Source organism: Hypomesus nipponensis, chromosome 28 (genome assembly GCF_054491055.1).
Source record: "Hypomesus nipponensis isolate SF chromosome 28, ASM5449105v1, whole genome shotgun sequence".
NCBI lineage: Eukaryota > Metazoa > Chordata > Actinopteri > Osmeriformes > Osmeridae > Hypomesus > Hypomesus nipponensis.
Genome location: NC_140388.1, coordinates 3951078 through 3969392, shown reverse-complemented (window position 1 = coordinate 3969392; position 18315 = coordinate 3951078). Strand labels below are relative to the sequence as shown.

The 18315-nt window shown below is 44.9% G+C and overlaps 1 protein-coding gene across 2 annotated transcripts; it reads left to right on the top strand.

Annotated features, from left to right (window-relative positions):
- The first annotated feature begins 9245 nt into the window (after positions 1-9245).
- On the top strand, positions 9246-17458 carry golga7 (golgin A7). Of its 2 annotated transcripts, none has more exons than XM_084694391.1 (6): positions 9246-9347; positions 10191-10316; positions 12543-12695; positions 13386-13487; positions 14573-14622; positions 17011-17458. In XM_084694391.1, exons 1-5 carry the CDS (start codon positions 9297-9299, stop codon positions 14609-14611), a joined length of 471 nt encoding a protein of 156 aa, XP_084550517.1. In that variant the 5' UTR covers positions 9246-9296; the 3' UTR covers positions 14612-14622; positions 17011-17458. The 2 variants fall into 2 exon arrangements, with proteins under 2 accessions (XP_084550517.1, XP_084550516.1); XM_084694390.1 differs by having other exon boundaries at positions 15991-17458.
- The last annotated feature ends 857 nt before the right edge of the window (positions 17459-18315 follow it).

Sequence of the window (18315 nt, the reverse complement as noted above, 5' to 3'; positions counted from 1 at the left end):
AGATAATGGTAGGGAAATGGTCTGTTACTGTGATCCGCATGAACCCTTACTTGCAATCTCCACATGGGACACAAAAAAAGACATGCACCCTTTAACTAAATGACTGGTTTGTACCAAATTTAAAACTGGTTGTAAAGGTGAAGTCACAGTATATCAAATAGAAAGCAATCAACAATTGGTTTTGATAGACATTATGTATTCAATAGGAATTAGCTTATTAAATAGTAACCTAATAAACAATATATTGACACTGTCCAGTGTCATTCATCTTTATCAATATGTAATGCTATGCAAATGGCCAAACTCTTTTAAAACAAAACTTGCATGGGGTCTATAATAGCAGCTGCATACATTTCAAAAACAGGGAGACTAAATATTTGGACTTTCAGGGCCTAAGAAAATGGAGTTTCCCATGTACTCTCCACTCATCTTCATTCAACAGTGTTTGAATTCAGAATCTCACACGCATGTGCATGCATACCTATGAAAGGGCATTTGGTAGATCAGGGCCAACATGTATGTCACAAAACATTTGTCATCATTGACCGTAAGTTAAACACTGGATCTCCTCAAGGCTCTAGTGTCTTAAGAAGTGTGACATGGTGTATGTACAAGAAAAATGACATGTGGTGAAAAAGCTCTGCTATGTCCAACAAGCATGAAAAAGCTAGTGTTTTAAGGATAAAATGTTTAGAAATAACAACCATACCTGCTTTCTGTCAGGTAGCACTTAGCACAGGGGGAATATAACATGACTGGCGTACTTTAGTTAGTCTAGTTTAGCCAGTGTCCTGTAGTTGAGTGCCCGTGTGGCTTACGACCAAGGGCAATAAGAGAGGACAGGGACAGTATAGGTGATGTTAATGTATAATTGCTGCATTGGGGTTGACTGACTCCTCACTAGTGGTGGTAACAACTTCTCAGTCAGTCACTTCACATAACATTAGGATAAACCAAGCTTAACAGCAGGTGCTCAATTCATGTTCAAAACTATTGTGACGATGCAGATTCCAATCAGGTTATGCGCATTCAGGTATATAGGTGAACCACACAGATGGCGCTAAAAGGGTTGTGAAAGGCAAATGAGTAGATTTGCATTAGATGTTTATCTTGTACATAATTAACTTGTTCCTAATTGCTGTGCTTCCTTCTAACTGAACAGGATAACTTTCAATGAAATCAATGTATTGGGTTACCACAGCGCCAAAATGTGCACTGCAGTCACACAATTTTATGCATTAGCATTATGGAAGGTTTGTGGCAAAGACGTTGTGGAATACTGGCAGCAAAACGTCTGGTATTTCCATGCAACTACCAACCAAAGTGATCTCCACACCAGAGCAAATGTTGCAGTAGCACCTAGAGGGAATTTCCTAAATGCAGTAAGCTATCGTGTTGCCTGTGATGGCTTGTCTTTGGGCTCTGCCATGGACATGACTAATGCATGTCATTTGCGAAATTTGGATTCAGACGAAGAAGAGGGATTGGCCCCTCCAAAAAAGTTTGCTTCTGTTACTGCAGGTTCCTGAGGTCTTTGCGCTGTTGAGGACTGGAGCCAAAATATATTTTCACATAACTCGTACCTCATGGTCCGCCCAGGGGAGCGCGCTTATCTGGCTCACGTTGTACTGAGAAGTGCTCAGTCGCTACTAGGGTTCCTGCCCCATCAGGGCCTGTATGTTTCACACATACAAGGAATTCTTGTATGACAATAAGTTACAGGTACTTCCTTACTTGTTGAGGTCAACTTTGGGGTCAGAGAATGGACCTAGAACAGAACTGGAAAAACTCAAGCGAGAGCATCTCGTCTGCAGCTTTCCTCCCTTCGTAATTGATTTGGGATGTACTCTCAGTTCATCTGCACATAAATTGTTCATGTAACCATTTTTTTAATTAGGCGTGGAAAATTTGATCTGTTTGCGGCAACACCCTGAGCCCATCAGCCTGACTGAATTTCACAGGGTACAGAGGCTATTTAAGATGGGTACAGTGCACAGGATACTTTTGGGGGGAAATGCCAAAACCAAAAACTGGTTCTTAACACTCCACATACTCACACAGTGCATTTTTTATCCTGCTAGCCAGAAATGACAGATTGATTTGTGTGAGAGGGGGAAGAAACAGCAAAACAAACATGTCTTTGCTTTTCTTGCTTAGCCGCCAGCCAAGGAAAGCAGGGAAAATCCTGCTGCTGCACAGTGCACAACCAGCGTGGGGTAATCTGTGAGCATCGCTTGTCCTGTCATACCACACAAGTGAGAAAACAGAAATAGTCAAACCTAAATAGCCTACAAGGTTAGAATAGTTAACAGTACTTGGAACAATATTTGAAAAGGTTGGTGTTATAATGAGTAATAAGTATAACGAGGAACAAAGAAATCTTCCATGAAGATATAATTTTAAAAAATGTGGTAGGAGTGGTTAAGAAGGGTGACTGCAGCCGAAAGTCATTTTGACATCCATCTGTGTTTTATTACATTGACTTTATACCACTAAGTAACACCTTCTCTATCATCATCTTTTAATGTATTCATTTTACTTTTTGATGTCTTTCTTCACCTAGTTTATTATCTTGGTCAGAATATGAATTGTGCAACATTTCTTTAAGCTAAAGAAAATAGTCATAGAGAGGTAGATTGACTGCAACTGTAGAAAACGTGCCACTACAGTTGGTTGTAACGGAAACAAACGACTTCATTCAGACAAAGTTAAAGTCTCAGACAGAAACGTACAGACCAATCACAGAAATGGAAAACGAGGCAGGTGTTTGGGGTTATTGTCACAACTATTTATATTACACTCCGCACAGCTTTCCATTTTACCCTTCTGTCATAAAAGGTAAAAAGCTCAATAGAGAAAAGGCAGTTAGTAACTTGTTGAGTGTGGCAGGCCTGCTGTGTGCTGTGTGGACACAGTGGTGTATTCTGTGTTTTGTATTCCTATCGTCTCCCATGCATTTCCCAAAGACATTAGACCCCAGCTCTGCCTTCAGGCCTCAGAGCACTCTCCAGCTGTCTGTTTTTGACACAAAGCAGTGCTCTCAGGGTGCTCTGGTTAACATTAACATGCATAAACAATCAAATTAATGGGCTTCGGCAACAGTGTAAGGTTAACATGGCCTCTACCCCTCCAACAAATTAAGTGCAATTTTTCATGCAATCGATTATGACCTGTCCATCACCACCAGTCTAATACTACAACAGCGCCACAAAATGTAAACAACTACCTCCCAAAGCTCCGGCCCCCCACCCTACCCAGTGTCCCACCATCCCACTCCACCCACCTCCACAGCACCCCACCTTATCCACCTCCCCTGCTACACAGCTACCCTGCTCTCCACCCTGCACTCAACCCACCTTCCCAGTCCACCCCCCACCCTCCCACCTCCCCGGCTAACCCCACATACACCCTTCCCCCATCAGATCAGATTTCAAACCTAAAGTAAAATGGTGATGTACTGTACTGTGTATTCTAAAACAACATCAGGTGGTTCAAATGGTGCAGTAGCTATTTTCGGGAAATACACAGCAATCTGGAAGTTTATTGTCAGCTGCTCCTTAAACAAGCGGAGGCAGTCAGGGTTGAATGTTTCATTCTTGTCTTTGCACAAACTAATTGGCACCCTTCCAACTTTTTTCTCCAGAGAAAAACCAATGTGGTTTCATCCGGAACCCATTGCAGTTAACTAGGAAAGCATGTTGCTTTTAGTTTAGTCATACTTATCACCAAGGACTGAACTACCCCCTCTTTCTTTGAGATAAAATACTGGAATGTGTCCAACAGTAGACCCTAAACACCCTAAACTGTCCTTAAACTGTAAGCAGAATCTCTTTACTGTTGTCACAATCATTGTGCTTGATTAAGCAAATGGAAAAATCTTTCATTGTCAGAAGTTTAATTAATCCAGAGAATTAGATTTAACATTACTAATTTAACATATAGTTATCCTGTAAAATGGTGAACTGTACCCATAACTGTGTGATAAAAGTTTTTTACTGATCAATGCTGACAAATATCAAATGGTGGTGATAGTGATAGTAATGAGGGTGGGGGTGATTGTGATGGTGGTGTTGATGGTGGTGATAGTGGTGGTGGTGAAGATGGTGGTGGTGATCGAAGTGGTAATGGTGGAGGTGGTGGTGGAGGTGGTGGTGGAGGTGATAGAGGTGGTGATGGTGTGGGTGCTGATGGTGGTGGCAATGATGGTGGAGGTGAGGGTGGTGGAGATGGTGATGGTGCTAGCAGTGGTGATGGTGCAAGTGGTGGTGTGATGGTGGTGGTGAGGGTGATAGTGATGGTATTGGGGGTGATGGAGGTGGTGGTACCAAGATGAGAAGCAACCACAGGAGAATTCCCAGCTTGGATCAGGACTAAAGAACAGTACAATGGGCCAACTAAGTGATTGTGGGTCAGGCCAAGCTTGTCTCTTGACTGTCAGGAAAACAGAAACTCTCCTTCAGGCAACACTGTCCCTTCCAGCCAGCTGCTGAGAGCTGTGCCACAGAGGACTGGAAAAGCAATTAAATCAAACATGGGTGAGTGGCTGCAGGACAAATGCCTCGTCAGCGTTTTTCAGCTCGGCCAGAGAATAGCCCATGGAGACTTTTTTGTTTCTCTAGGTATTTTAAGAAAAAGAGTATTGAAAGTGAGAAAGAAGAGAACCCTCAAAAAAGACAGTTTGTGTCACCAGGCGAGCGGTGTAAGAAATAGGGCGGGAGAGACATTGGCCCAATTCAGAACCTCTTTCTTTACCGGACGGCCTAAAACTCTGGGTCAGACACATAGTCTGACCTTTGACCCAATGGTTCACGTCTTCCCGTAATTACCTTTGCGCATCCACCCTGCTTCAACCCCCACCCAAAGACAATGTAACAATTTGTCTTTTCAATTGTCTGTCACTCACTCTCTTACTGGTCTTTTCAGTGGGCGTATGTGGGTTCTTTTTCCATTTGTATTTATTTATTTATCTTGTTCAGAGAAAGTGGGGGTTGTCTGGTCTCAGAAACAGGGAGTCTTTGTTTGGGCTGGTTTCACATGAATATAACCCCCATCGCTACCCTTGCCTTTACTCAAGCTCTCCATACTCAGACCTATCCTGGGTTTGATTGAGAGGCCTAAGACAGGTTTCTCTCTGGGTCATTGTACAGTGATTTCCATAACTGTGCATATAGAAAACGCGTTCTAACACCCTGACCGACTTACTTACTGGTGGATTGGTTCTCTGTTGTGTGAATTTGAATGTTTTTTTTTTTCATATAAAGAAACTAAACAAGACATGTAAAATATTCCTTAGGCTTCTGTAGAAATGTTTAGGACAGCCCAGCTTGTTACAAATGTTTGACCACAGACTCGTTCCCTTCACCATTTTATGAACAGTCACGCTCCAAAAGCTTTACGGATACTGGACTGTCTGAATAGTGACAGAAAAAAATCTTCAATGTTGTCTGGAAATGTACATATTTCTCGGTTGATGATGTTATACACTGATGATGATGTTATACTTTGAACGTTCATTCATTACAAACTGGTCACATGATTGCATTGACTCAATTCACATGTAAGACCATTTCTCAGGAATTTGGAGAAAAGGAAAGTCTGGACGGCTGGAATAACTCCAAAGAAAGGTTTATTCAGGTTGCTTTTAGAGTAGGTCTCCCTCTCAGGTTGACTGCAGTGTGGCCTAGTTCTTTCTGCAGTATTCCGGCTCAGACCAGCCAGTGATAAATCCACTGTGAGGCATGCTCTGACCACCATTGTTTTTGACATATCTGCACACAGGTCATTTGTTTGATTGGAGACATAATAATAGCATGATTTAAGTGATTGGTGGATTTCATGTTTTGACCCAGAGGTGAATTTGGTTGAGGATATATGTATCTGAATGTACTGATGCAGATCATCCCTGATGGTGCCTTCTAGGTGAAGATCAATTTGTGCTCTCACCACATTGTGTGAACTTCGACAACCTCTGGTGCTATCAGCGGTGGTTTGGGAATTCTGTGGCACAGGAACTGTCTATGGAAGGCATGCGGTAAAATAAATGCTGTAAACATCAGAAATCTCAAGACACTGAGGGCCATAACCCTGACCAAATGATGTTTATAATGACCCTGCAAGACTAGCAACTATGTGGCTCATTGGTCATTAGCTCTCTAACTGTTTTTGTTTTAGTAGTCACTGCGTGAAATTTGAAACAATGGGATGTTTTACCACCAAATACATTAAGTTCCAAGTAATGAAAGGAGAGGAAGATGTTTCCATTTCTAAAAGTGTAATCTACACCAGTTTTCCAGGGAGAAACACAATCATCATTCCACCTCATTTGGTTTGCACAAGCCATTTATTTTAATCTTTGTCTTATCAATTTTCTTCCAACCACAAAATTCCACAAACAATGTTGAAAGTAGAATTGCTGCACGGCCTTGTGGTTTGCTTTGATCATTCTAATTTGCGCAGAACTGGCGTGAGTTTTTGAAAACCATGCAACTAGCTATGACACACAAAAACTACTGCCATCCATCTTGTGCAATGCAGTGTACTGTCTAATACTATGTATTCATAGAATGCTAAATGTCCTCCATATCTAGAATAATCAGTTGTTTAGGATCACAGAAACCACGGGCCTTATAGCAGGTATGACAAATTGTTACTTTTAGAATGGTCATGATTGTGATGCAGGCTTTGAGTGGTTTCAGTCAGAAAGTGTTGGCCATCGATACTAGGAATATCCCACTATAGAGATTTAAGCCTGTTAAGTTTGACTTTTCAATCTGTAGGTCTAAACAGAGCAGTAGAGTTATGTGGGTCATGAGCGTCCCCGCACACACGGCTGTAAAACTGTCGTGATTTAACTGGATGATTAACACTTCTCAGACTACTGAACCAAATATGAGGTAACCTGACTCCCTGATCCTAGCCAAAACATGCCCAATGTGAGGGCAGCCCACATCCTGCAGCAGTGAAGAAAGAGCACTGGCCACACCCCCTCACACGCAGACACACCACACAATATCTCAATATTTGAATGATTCCACATCTCAATTATTCTCTATGTTCTTATGTACTCCAATTAAGTTATGATTGCTATGCACTACAACATAAAAATCAATAAATGACATAACAATATATGCGCATGTCTGAAGGAGAGTAATGGCCGATGAGGTGAGAAGAATTGGTTCTTGCAGGATATAGGGGACCTAAAATGCACCAGACTGATAAAACACACTCTAAACAGGATATTAAACAGCTAATAAACATTTAGAGCCATATAATGTTACTCTTGAAATGCTTAACCGGCAGCTTGAGGAAGGCGATTGTTTGAATTTTCACAGGGTGTTGAATGAAAACTGCTGACCACATTTGATGCAGTATGTCACATCGTGGTGAGGTAATAGTGACACATCGTTACCATGGTAATTTGGGTTGGCAGAGTAGGATTCCACAGAACCACACACTAGGGAGAAACCCTCTGCATCTGTAATTCTGAGTTTGAAAAGCTTTTCATCAAGACATACTGGAACTAAAATCAATTAAAAAATTCCTGACACCCCATTTGATGGATGGTGACAAATTTAATGGACAAGAGTTTTTGGAAGTTAATCCTTTTAGCAACTTTACTCAGCTATGTTTACATTAGAGAAACTCCAAGGTTTATAATAATTTGTCATCTGGGAAGAAATATGAATATCCAATCATGAAAGAATGAAATATTGCTGGTTAATCCAGTTTGGAACCCCATTGACCATGCTGTTTCTCCTTCTTGGCTACTATAGAACAGGAAGGCTTTTGGGGCAGAGGACATTACAGGATATCATGCACAAGGTTTTCAGATTAGCACCATATGTAACAGGTTTTTACATTTACTGTAGGAGAAATGGAAATCTGTTTCAGTTCTGTGTCTTCACCTATTAGTCTCATGGCGGCAAATCAGAGTTTTAAAGGAACCAGCTTGCATCACTCCTCTTGTGTGCATGCATCAGGGGCCAAGAGTGTGGCAGACCCTCTGTCTCTGCAAAGAATTTGCATGCCTTCAAGACGATAATAACCCCTAGCAGTCCAAAAAAGTGTGTGTGTGTCAGAGAGTCTGTGTGTGTGTGTGTGTACAGGGGTCTCTTGGCATGTCATGCCAGTACAGAGACACACGCTCTGATCATGACATCAATGGCATGTTCAAACTTTCAAGTAGACTCTTCGATAGCACAGGAGACTCCTCCAGATCAGGAATTCTCATCCACCAGAGATGAGAATATCCTCCTCTGGAAGTGATGATAATATTTAAGAGCTGAAAATGACCAACACTAGTCCAACTCCCCAGGTCATTGGTGCTACTGCTAAGGTTTTGAAGCCTGACTTCAGTTTCCCACTGCTCCTTGAGGGTTTTGAGCTGTTCACTTGGCTGATCTGTGTGACTTGTCCGTGAGGAATGCATATTCTCAGCCATCCCTTGCATCACAAGGCAATTAGAGTGGATCTGTGTAAATGTAAAAATCCCTCTATTGGTCCTCCACAGGGTTTGTTTGTGTCCTGGCAAAGGGGCAAAGCTTTAAATCCCCCTCTTCTCTGATGACCTGAGTCTGGGAGAGCCCACTAATGAGCACCATTTGGGTCCTACATTTACAACACATGCTGGTTAATAGCCCGCAACCATGGTTTAACTGCAGCTCAGGCTGTTCTGGCTGCAGCAGCTCTCTAATGGAGAAACACTAGACATGCTCACAAGCTCACCACTGTTGAAACCTTGACCTGAGATTTATATGTGTTCACTGCAGTTGGATCACGCAGTAAAAATGTCACCTCCAGATGAGTGTTTATATGGATGTGACCTTGGTGTCTATTTTTGTACAACTTTGTATAATAAAGTTTTTTGTCGATGGAAAAAGTGAATGACAGAAAGTTCAGAGGATGGACATCTGTCTTCAAAATGTGTTTAAGTCTTCTTCAGAATCATTTAATTTTAAGATAATAAACCTAATGAGACTAACAACAAAACATTTTCACAAGATAAACACTGTTTCTAATCACATTAATCTGATTGTGTATACTAGATTGGAGTAAATCAGTCCGCAGACTTTACAAAACTAAAGGTTCAATGTATTCTGGTCCTGGTCTTGGTTAATGAGATGTCAAATATTCAATTTTCCATAAGCTCCGAAGAAGGCTGAACTTGAAGTAATAACATACTCCTGGATCCTCACACGTTAAAACGAATAGCCACCGAGACCATTCTTGTGGAACCAAGAAAGCTATCTCCTACTTACCCGGACACGTTATCCACACGCACAAAGTAGCACTAGCTGATGAGAGATAAACAAGAGTCAGCTGTCACAGAAGCCGTCAACATGGCAGAGGTAAGGATCAAGAAAGCTAATACGTTTTATGCCATAATTAACAAACATTGCTTCAACCACACAATGTATTAGTAATCTTACAATTTGTTTTTGTTGTTAGATAGTGCGTTTTACCTAGTTATTTCACTGGGGTTACTTGCGCTACAACGTTTAAGGGACACTACAGTACTAGTAGAGCTAGCCTAGCTAGTTACAGTGCTGTAGCTAGAGCTAGTCCACAACATCCTCACAATATCACAACGTATCAAATCTGTCATTTAGCTAGCTACTATCTTCAAATTTGTTATTATCAATACGTTCCATATTGTCGGTTGTCTTTAGCAAGGTTTCTTGAAATATTCTAAACAAGCTGTATAGAGATACTAGTAGAGCTAATTGGCTATAGCAAAATTTAGCTGCTACGAGTACAACGCGTTAGTACAGTAGTGCTAGTTATCAACATTTCTGATAACCAGCCTAACTAGTGGAGCTAACGATTTTTCAGAAAAATGCATACGGTTTGTATATAACACTAAAGTGTTATGCTATCAAATGATTATTATACTATAGATTACAACGAAAAAATTGCTGTATATTTGAAAATCTAGCTACCTAGCACTAGCTGTATGATGGTTCGCCGTGAATGGGGCATACGGAACTACCACCCCCTTCCACCCCCTCTCACGTTCAAAGTCTTCTAGCTATAGTTTCCTGTATTTGTTACGGTGGTGTTGGTTGTCATGTGCCATTTATGAATCAGTTTCATTACTTGACAACCTTTTAAGCGTTCTTCAATTATAGCTTTGTCACGCAAATGCATGTATGTTGATACATCTTTTTTTGACATGTCTTTACCCTCTCCAGACTCACAGCTTGCAGGACATGAGGCAGCCGCCAGCCATCTCGGCCAAAGTGTTCATCCAGAGAGACTACACCAATGGCACTGTCTGCCAGTTCCTGACCAAGTTTCCCTCTGAGCTGGAGACCAGGGTACAGTACACACAGTGACCATCAAATCTAATGCATTTGTATAATCCCATTTACAAGCAATGTCGCAGAGGGCTTCACACGCGCCCATAGAGCTGCTCCTCCACCAGCCTAACCCCTCAAGGAAGACGAGGATAATAGCTGGGAGAAACCTTGGGAGGAGCAATTCAGTGAGGGTTTCCCTCCTCCAGAGACGGTTTGCCTATTAAATATACCAATCAGTTATGTGTAAGTCATTAAGGCCACGTAATGTCCAAAGGGGTTAGACTCCTATGGGTTTGTGAAGTTAAACACTCCAGTAAAGGCTAGAGGTTCTACTGTTCCGTTTTTTATCCTCACTTGAACTCCCTTGTCTGAGAGTTGCAGAAACGGTTTGAATTCCAGGACTTGGGATTGATCCAAGGAGGGAAGCGCTAGTCTCTGAGGCTAAACAGACCCTTGCTCCGTGCCACATGAAAGAACGTGCGAGCAAAACGGTTCAGAGTTCGCGGGACCAAAAGCGCCATTTTGCCATGCGCGGACCACATGAAAGCTTAGCTTTGTAACTTTGTAAGCCCAGCATTTTTACGTTTCCTCTCGAGTGGGTGGTCTCTAGCACACTTGTTTTCCTGTTGGATGCACAGTGTACACACACACACACAATGTCCCAAATTAGAACCGCTGGAGAAACGGAGGCTGTCTCTCCATGGAGTCAACATCAACAGTACCTTGTCGTAAATTAAAACCCCCTCCAACATTTTCTTCCACTAGAAACCAGTGCTGTATAACAAATGGGCTCTGCAGTGCACTGCCAAGCCATTAAGGGAGTTTTTATTTATTTTCCCTCTGTTGAGAGGGGTTTCAATCCTGGAAGAAATGTTCTGCCATTCCTAAACTCAATTTTAGTCCTCTAATTCTCTATAATCATTTTCTGGATTGGGAGAACTAAATGAGGATGCACAACATTTTTGGTCTGTTGATTTATTATTATAGGTTCTACATTCTTTTTCTTTTTTTTTCTTTTTTTTGGGGGGTGGGGGGGGGTGGACATAACGTGTGGAAAGGCAGTGAGATTTGACCATGTTTGGCAAATACAGAGCATCGAGTCAGGACGGCGACGAAAATGACGCGCGCAATTCAAACATCTTCCGTTCCCCCCCCCCATTTTTTTGCTGTTGCTCTTGACAGTGTGCCATGCAGACTTTCAATTCACCGGTCAAGATTAGCATGCCTCATAGCTCTACATGGAATAGCACACAATACTATCCTCAGTCATGTTCTCTCCCAGGGTTGTTCTTTCTCCCTGTTCCTGGAATGCAAAAACAAAAACGCTCCGTGCGTCCGACGTAATGGAAAGATGCTCGGATGCGGCAATGTGGTTCGAATCGCGGATGGTTGGATGAGAGAACCCGAGAGGCAGAACAAAGAGCCGGTAATGGTGGGCACCAGATTCCTACACTGAGACCACTTATGTGCTGGAGCTTGTTGCTGCGCCATTCCTTGGGCACACGGTGGAGCAGAACTGGGAGGGGGCGTTCAGAGGCCCGGGAGAGGCCGACTCTTTGCGGGTCTGGTCTCCAGGGTCTCGGTGAGCCGCCTCCCACGTCTGCCGACTCACCGCGGTGTGGGACCCCCCGAAGAGGGCCCAGATCGGGCTCACTGTCACCCAGCCACCCGTTCACGCTGTCACACAGACGCCCCTGTCGCACTGACACCGAGTCACGCTATGACCCAGTCAAACGGGCCCAGTCCCACGCCCTCCTCCGCCTCCCTTCTCCTCTCAACGTGCGTGAGGAGGGCCTGGGGGGGGGGGGGGGGTTGGGAGTATAGCTACGCTGCCTCTTTCAACGGGTCTGCAATAGGGGAGTGTGATTACTCGGCCACATTGTGCTTCTCACATAAGTCATACGAGCAGTCAGCGCTGGTTTGGTGGAAACTCTGGCCTGATGAATGTGTTCCCCCGATGAGATCGTCCCCCGCTGCCCCTGGCGTGTCCTGCAGGGTAGAACGTCAAAACATGCGGTGAGCATCCAGCCAAGGTGTCCTCATTATTCAAGGAGCGGAGAAAGCCGCTGCGTCCTCTTTTCAAACGGAAGAAAGAGACCCATTCCGCGACTCGGAGCGTATGCGAGTGTAGAAAGGAACGGCGCCCCCAAAAAAAAAACTAATGCTCTTGCGCGCCGACGTTCACCTGACGACTCGGAGCGGGTGTTCTAATGGGTCCTTCCGTGTGGGGTTTGTGGGTTGCAGATTGACAAGCAGCAGTTTGAGGAGACTGTGCGGACGCTGAACAACCTGTACCTGGAGGCTGAGAAGCTGGGAGGCCAGTCGTACCTGGAGGGCTGTCTTGCCTGCCTCACCGCCTACACCATCTTCCTCTGCATGGAGACCCACTATGAGAAGGTCAGGCTCAGACACTTGCCCGTAGGAGGATTGATGAAAGGCGGTTATAGCACGTCTTCTTTTTTTCCTTTTGGCATTGATTACTCGAATGTACATCCTCCGAGTTGTCTCTGTAGAAGTTCCAAACTGCTTACAGCTTGGATTTTCAATTCGGCCGAGGCCTGTGTTTGATTTATAGAAGCTCAAGGTCCTTCTAGCGTGTTCCATCCTGCGGCAGCCCAGTCTGTCAGTCGTACTTCCTGTTCACAAAGCTCTCTATTGGAACAGACGGGGAATTTGGGATAACATATTTCGTCTTGATTTGTTTTTAATGGTGGACCGTAAGGATGGAAATTGTGTTATTTGAGATGACTAGTCAAGTTAGTTTTGTTGAAAGGAAATCGACTGCCGATATCCAGGCACAATACCAGAAAGTCTTTCACCCGTGTTACGACCCATGAGGGTCGAGGGTGAGAGAACTTCGGTCAACGGCCTCAAGTTCAGAACACTGGCCGTCTTCATCTATAGAGAACACAGGAGACCGGGGGGGGGGGGGGGGGGAGGGGGGGGGGTGTTTCCTATGACTGGATTGGTTGGCGTACGGCCAATCACCTAACCCTTCAGCGTTTGAGCGGGACAGGCATGAGGACTGAATGTGACTTGTGACGAGATGGAAAATCTGTTGCTCTTCTGTTTTTGGCCCCGTGGCAGGTCCTGAAGAAGATCGCCAAGTACATCCAGGAGCAGAACGATAAGATCTACGCTCCGAGGGGTCTCCTCCTCACCGACCCCATAGAGAGAGGCCTCAGAGTTGTATCCTATCTGTTCAACTTGACCCACGACCAGCGAGCACATCCAACTGTGGTTGATTACAACACTAGGAAAATCTGACCCCTGCATTCTCCAGCATCCATGTCAGAATAGCTCCGTCCAGCACGATTTGGAAACGGGCCGGGCTTTTCCCAAGTGCATTTTGAGGCTTTAGAAGAAACTGATTAGCTCGTGGTGGTAAACAGAGAAATTCTATCTGATGTTCATATGATAACAAAGCTGGGATTGATATCATTCAGGACCAGCTCTACAGTACTGGGCTGATGTGCTAAAACAATAGTTTGGTGTGTGTGTGCGCGCGTGTCTGTGTATGCACCCTGTGTCTGCATGCGTGTGTGCGTGTGCCTGCAGATTTGTGTGTGTGTGTGTGGTTTCCTGTGCTCTGCTCCCCTCCACCGCTGCTTCCCGGTAATGGAAGCCAGCCGTGCAGCCTCCAGCCGGAACTGTGCGGTACGCACGGTTGCACTATAATAACCCGATAAAAGTGACATGTAATCCATCGCATCTGCATAAAATCAGAGGGTGCCGAAATGCTTCTCTGCTCTCCCGCGTGTGTGTGTGTGTGTGTGCGTGCGCACGTGTGTTTGTGTGTGTGGGCGTCAGCGTGCGAGCGCAGGTGCATGCCTGGGTGACTGGGCTCCACATTCCAGCCGACGGTTTCAGGGAGCGGTAGGGCTCACGGCCGGTGGGGTGATCGAGAGATACGACCGGACTTGTTTGCTACCGAGGCTGTGGGTCATGTGGCCTGGGCCCGTCACTCCGGGACTGTGGGTTTGCTGACTGCTGTGGGGGGGGGGGGGGGGGGTCACACCTTTACCCCACCAAGCACACCACTCACATCCCCCCCCCCCCCCCCTCCCAGTACACAGGGACCTCTGTGGTCGTCACCTCTGGCTGCGGGGGGTGGATGAAGCCTGTTGGCCTCCGAACCAAATGGTGTCAGCGTAGCCAAGTAGCTGTTAATGACATACTGTAGTGAAAGGACGTCGGGGCTAATGACCCCCCCCCTCCCCTACTGTATTTGAAGTGCTCCGGTTCCGTTTCCTTAACCCGCCAACTTCGTCAAGGTTGAGATCACCATCTTTGAAGACCACATGGGGAGATAAAAGACCAACGGGTGAGTGTTCTAAAGTTGCCGACCTTAACCCTCAAAACGGGGTGTTCCTCTGAAAGAAATGTCTGAAATGTTTCTCTTGATTTGTCCAAATGGTAAGATTGAGTGGAAAAATTAAGTGTGCATCATTTAGGCTCAGTGGGTAGTTCCCATTTACTCTCCTGCTGTGTTTTTAAGTCAGTGAAGCCATGGGGTTCTCTTATTCAGTATCACTCTGATTCCTCAGTCCCCGGCGGATTGATTACTTGCATAAAACAGTTTCATGTTCAGAAACCTTGGATTTCCATCTCTCACGTTAATCTCCTCCCTCTCAATATCTCAACAGTCTTTTCCACCGTTGTAAGTTATTACATGTGACAAACCCGACATCGTTTCCCCATTAAGAGTTTTATTCTATTTTTTTCGAGGGCGAGCATTCTGCCGTGAAGACGCTGGAGCTCGTCTCCGACAGCAGATGATGAGAGACCCTCGCGTCTTAATTCTTCAGTTATTCCCCCCCCCCCCCGCCTCTCGTACAGCACTGTCCCGGTGGAGTCTCCCGGCCTCTGGTGATGCAGAACACTGCTTGTTCTGTGTACCTCAGGTGCCGCAGCCCCTATGGGACAAACTGAACGAAGAGATTAATCTTCCCGTGTCCAAAAATTCCTGCCTGGTTCCTCTACGCGTATACATGTCTCGTTGAGGAATGTAAACTGGATTTTTTTTTGGGGGGGGGGGGTACATTTTTATAAGTAGCTGTTGAGAGATGAGTGCCCTGGATCTTGGCCATGGTCATAGCAAGGGTAAACTACACTCGAGGAAGGAGAGTATGTAAAGTTGCCCGTCATCTATCCTTCCCAGGCACAGAATGGGCAAGATGTGCTCTTTTCCCCCTCCTCCTTTCTCCTTCTCTCGTAGTCCCTCTCCCTACCCCCCTCTTTGCTCCAACTCCCCCTCTCTCCTCCACGGTTCGAAGCCCCAGTGGCACAGAGGAGCTGTCCTGGAATTTTACAGTTCAGGTCGAAGTATGAGACGAATCGCCCCCCCGGTGTAACAACCCCAGCCGGTACTGTAGGAAAACAGACCTACAGCAGGAGAATAGCTGTAAAATAAGTCATTTCGAGTCAACCAAATGGTCCTCTCCACCCTCCTCCCGACCTCAGACGACGAGGTCGGTGAGCTCGTCCCTCAGTCTGTCAACTTCATGTCCCTGGCTCAGCCTGTAAGAACAGGCTCCTACAAATCATTTGCTTTTGGCCCACAATTCTATGTTTGTTTGTTGTTTTGTTTTTTGTTTTTTTTCATGGACGGGCCTGCCAAAATGGTGATGGACCATTTTCCACTTGTTTTGTATCGTTTGCGCGTCTGACACGCATGGCGTTTTCCCGGCAGATCGGATTCCCGCGTGCGTGCGGAGCTTGGGAGGCTGGTTGTGTTCTGCAGCACGTGGGGGACGTCACCTCCTCGACCGCCACGGAGGCCCTCCCCCCCCCCCCCCCCATACACTGCATCCTTCCTCACTGCTCATCGTAAGCCGTCGGGGGGTTTTGATTGACGAGTCGTTCGGATCGGTTCGTGCCGACCTGCCCAACTTTCATCGACCCATCCCTAGGAGCGGCGGGCGGGAGGAAGGAACAGACTTTTGAGGATTCGGACGGCGTTTTTACCATTCTTGCGAATGTGGCCGAGGATTCACGTCTTCACTCCTGCGTCTAAACAATCTGTCCTGTTTGCCGCTAACTAGCCTAATTTATGTATGTACAGTAATGGCCGTCTTACTCCTTTTTAAATACATGACTTAGGCTGTGCTTTGTTTTGAGGGCCCCCATTTGAGCATCCACATCGATCAAATGAACTGCTTCCTAGGGATTGGGAGGTTTAAGTCGAAGGAAGAAGGTTGTTTGTTTAAGTGGGGCTCCATACGCAAGGGCACCCTCCAAACAAAGTTGCCGAAATAATCCATGTAAGAATGCGTTCTGTTATCTGTAATCCATCTTTGTCAAAGCTTCACATTTGAAATACCCCCCCCATCATGCGTTCTGCATGTTTCGAAAAAAGTTAAAGCACCATGGTTCTTTTGTTTGTGTCGTAAACTGTACACGTCCTCACCTGTGCCATGCATAGGATACAGTGACTGTTGGTTTTGTCGTGCTTTCTCGTGTAGAAATTGTACTCATCATGATGCCTTTGACCGAAGCAGAGAAGTGCTCTTGATAGACAGTGCCTGTATTGGCTGTGAATATTGCCTCGTCGTGAGTTCAAAGTTGGGTGCCGTCCGGTGTATTGTAATATTTATCTTATTAGAGTTAGCTTTGTTTCTACGGTTGATGGCAAGCATTACAAACCACAAACTGAAAAGGATTCCTGTCCGAGGCCCACCTCCCAAACCTCCTGATTCTTAATGTGTTTCAGATAAAGGACTTGGTTGAGAAATCTCAGCTCATGTTGTGGAACACTCCCAGCCAAAATGAGATTGAAAAGTGCTCACTGTTGCTTTGCTACGATAATGTGTTTTGAATGTGAAATATTTGATCTGAAATAAAATATCTCTCAAGATTTTCAAGTAATTTATCGCTACCAAAATATAAAGTTACAGATTTTATGGAGACTTTGAGAGATGATGGTTTATGGAAGACACCACTAAAGCATTCACATTACCTATAATTAAAATGTACATATGATTGTGTGTTCTGTTAAATAATGATGAATGATGACTCGTTGATTTCATTTGGCCTTTTTAACTTTTCTGTTCATTGAGAAATTGTAACCTTTTATATTTTCTTCTTTTTTTTTTTTTTAAGTTCACAAGCGAACTCTTTTCTTAATCTGTGTCTTGTATCAATAAAGAAACTGAAATATTTTCAGATTGTGAATTGTATTTTTAAAAGGTGGCTCACATATTTCCAGAAATTATGATCCATTTCCTTGCTAATCTATTTCTGCATATAATGGCTAGTACGCCCATGTTAATCGTATCGCCACATACCTAATTTGAACACGAGAAGTTCTAGTAAAAGCTTCCCACCTTGATTTAGAGAGCAGGGCTGCCAACTTTTTCAAAAACCTTGACGTGAGATTTTGTACCAGGGGAGAGCTTTTGCGAGCTTCACCCCCCCCCCCCCCCCCCCTCCCTCAGTGTAACTCTCGCCATGGAGTGGAGGAAGAGACAGGGCGAGTGTACACGGCTGTTTGCGCGTCAATGTTGCTTCGCTCCGTTAATCTGCGCGTCTTCCGTTAATGTTTACAACGTTAGATTTGCTACTTGTTTGGCGTTGCCTTTTCAAGGTGAGATATACAAGGTGTGGCGTGAGAAATGGTTGAAATGCGTGTGTCACACGGCGAAACCGTGAGAGTTGCCAGCTCTGAGAGAGGGGAAATACCTAACAGAGGGTCTGGATTCACACCAGGACTTTCCTGAAGCTGCTCTCACTTCAAGGCAATATTTTCTCCTGTCCACAAGAATGATTAGCGTAGGACTAGGCCTGCCTAAATCCTCTGAAAACTTCTCACAGCTAAGGAATATCCTAAGCAGGAAGCCATGTTGGAGTGGATATCCAGGGAGGGCACCTGGCTGAGTGCCCCCGTCTGTCCAGCAGATGGGAAGGACTGCGACTTGATCACCTGTTCCTTCTGCTCTCCTAGGAACAGCAAAAGAAAGTGACCGGTGAACCGTATCCCCTCCAGTTTTTTCCACCGCGCCCGGGCTATTCAGCCAGC

What these genes read in the sequence shown, in the direction of transcription:
- golga7 (XM_084694391.1), top strand. Translation starts at nt 9,297, where the DNA reads ATGAGAGATAAACAAGAGTCAGCTGTCACAGAAGCCGTCAACATGGCA. An exon ending in CCTCTGAGCTGGAGACCAGG is followed by an intron (nt 10,317 to 12,542) that starts GTACAGTACACA and finishes TGTGGGTTGCAG; the next exon opens with ATTGACAAGCAGCAGTTTGA. An exon ending in TAGAGAGAGGCCTCAGAGTT is followed by an intron (nt 13,488 to 14,572) that starts GTATCCTATCTG and finishes AACTTCGTCAAG; the next exon opens with GTTGAGATCACCATCTTTGA.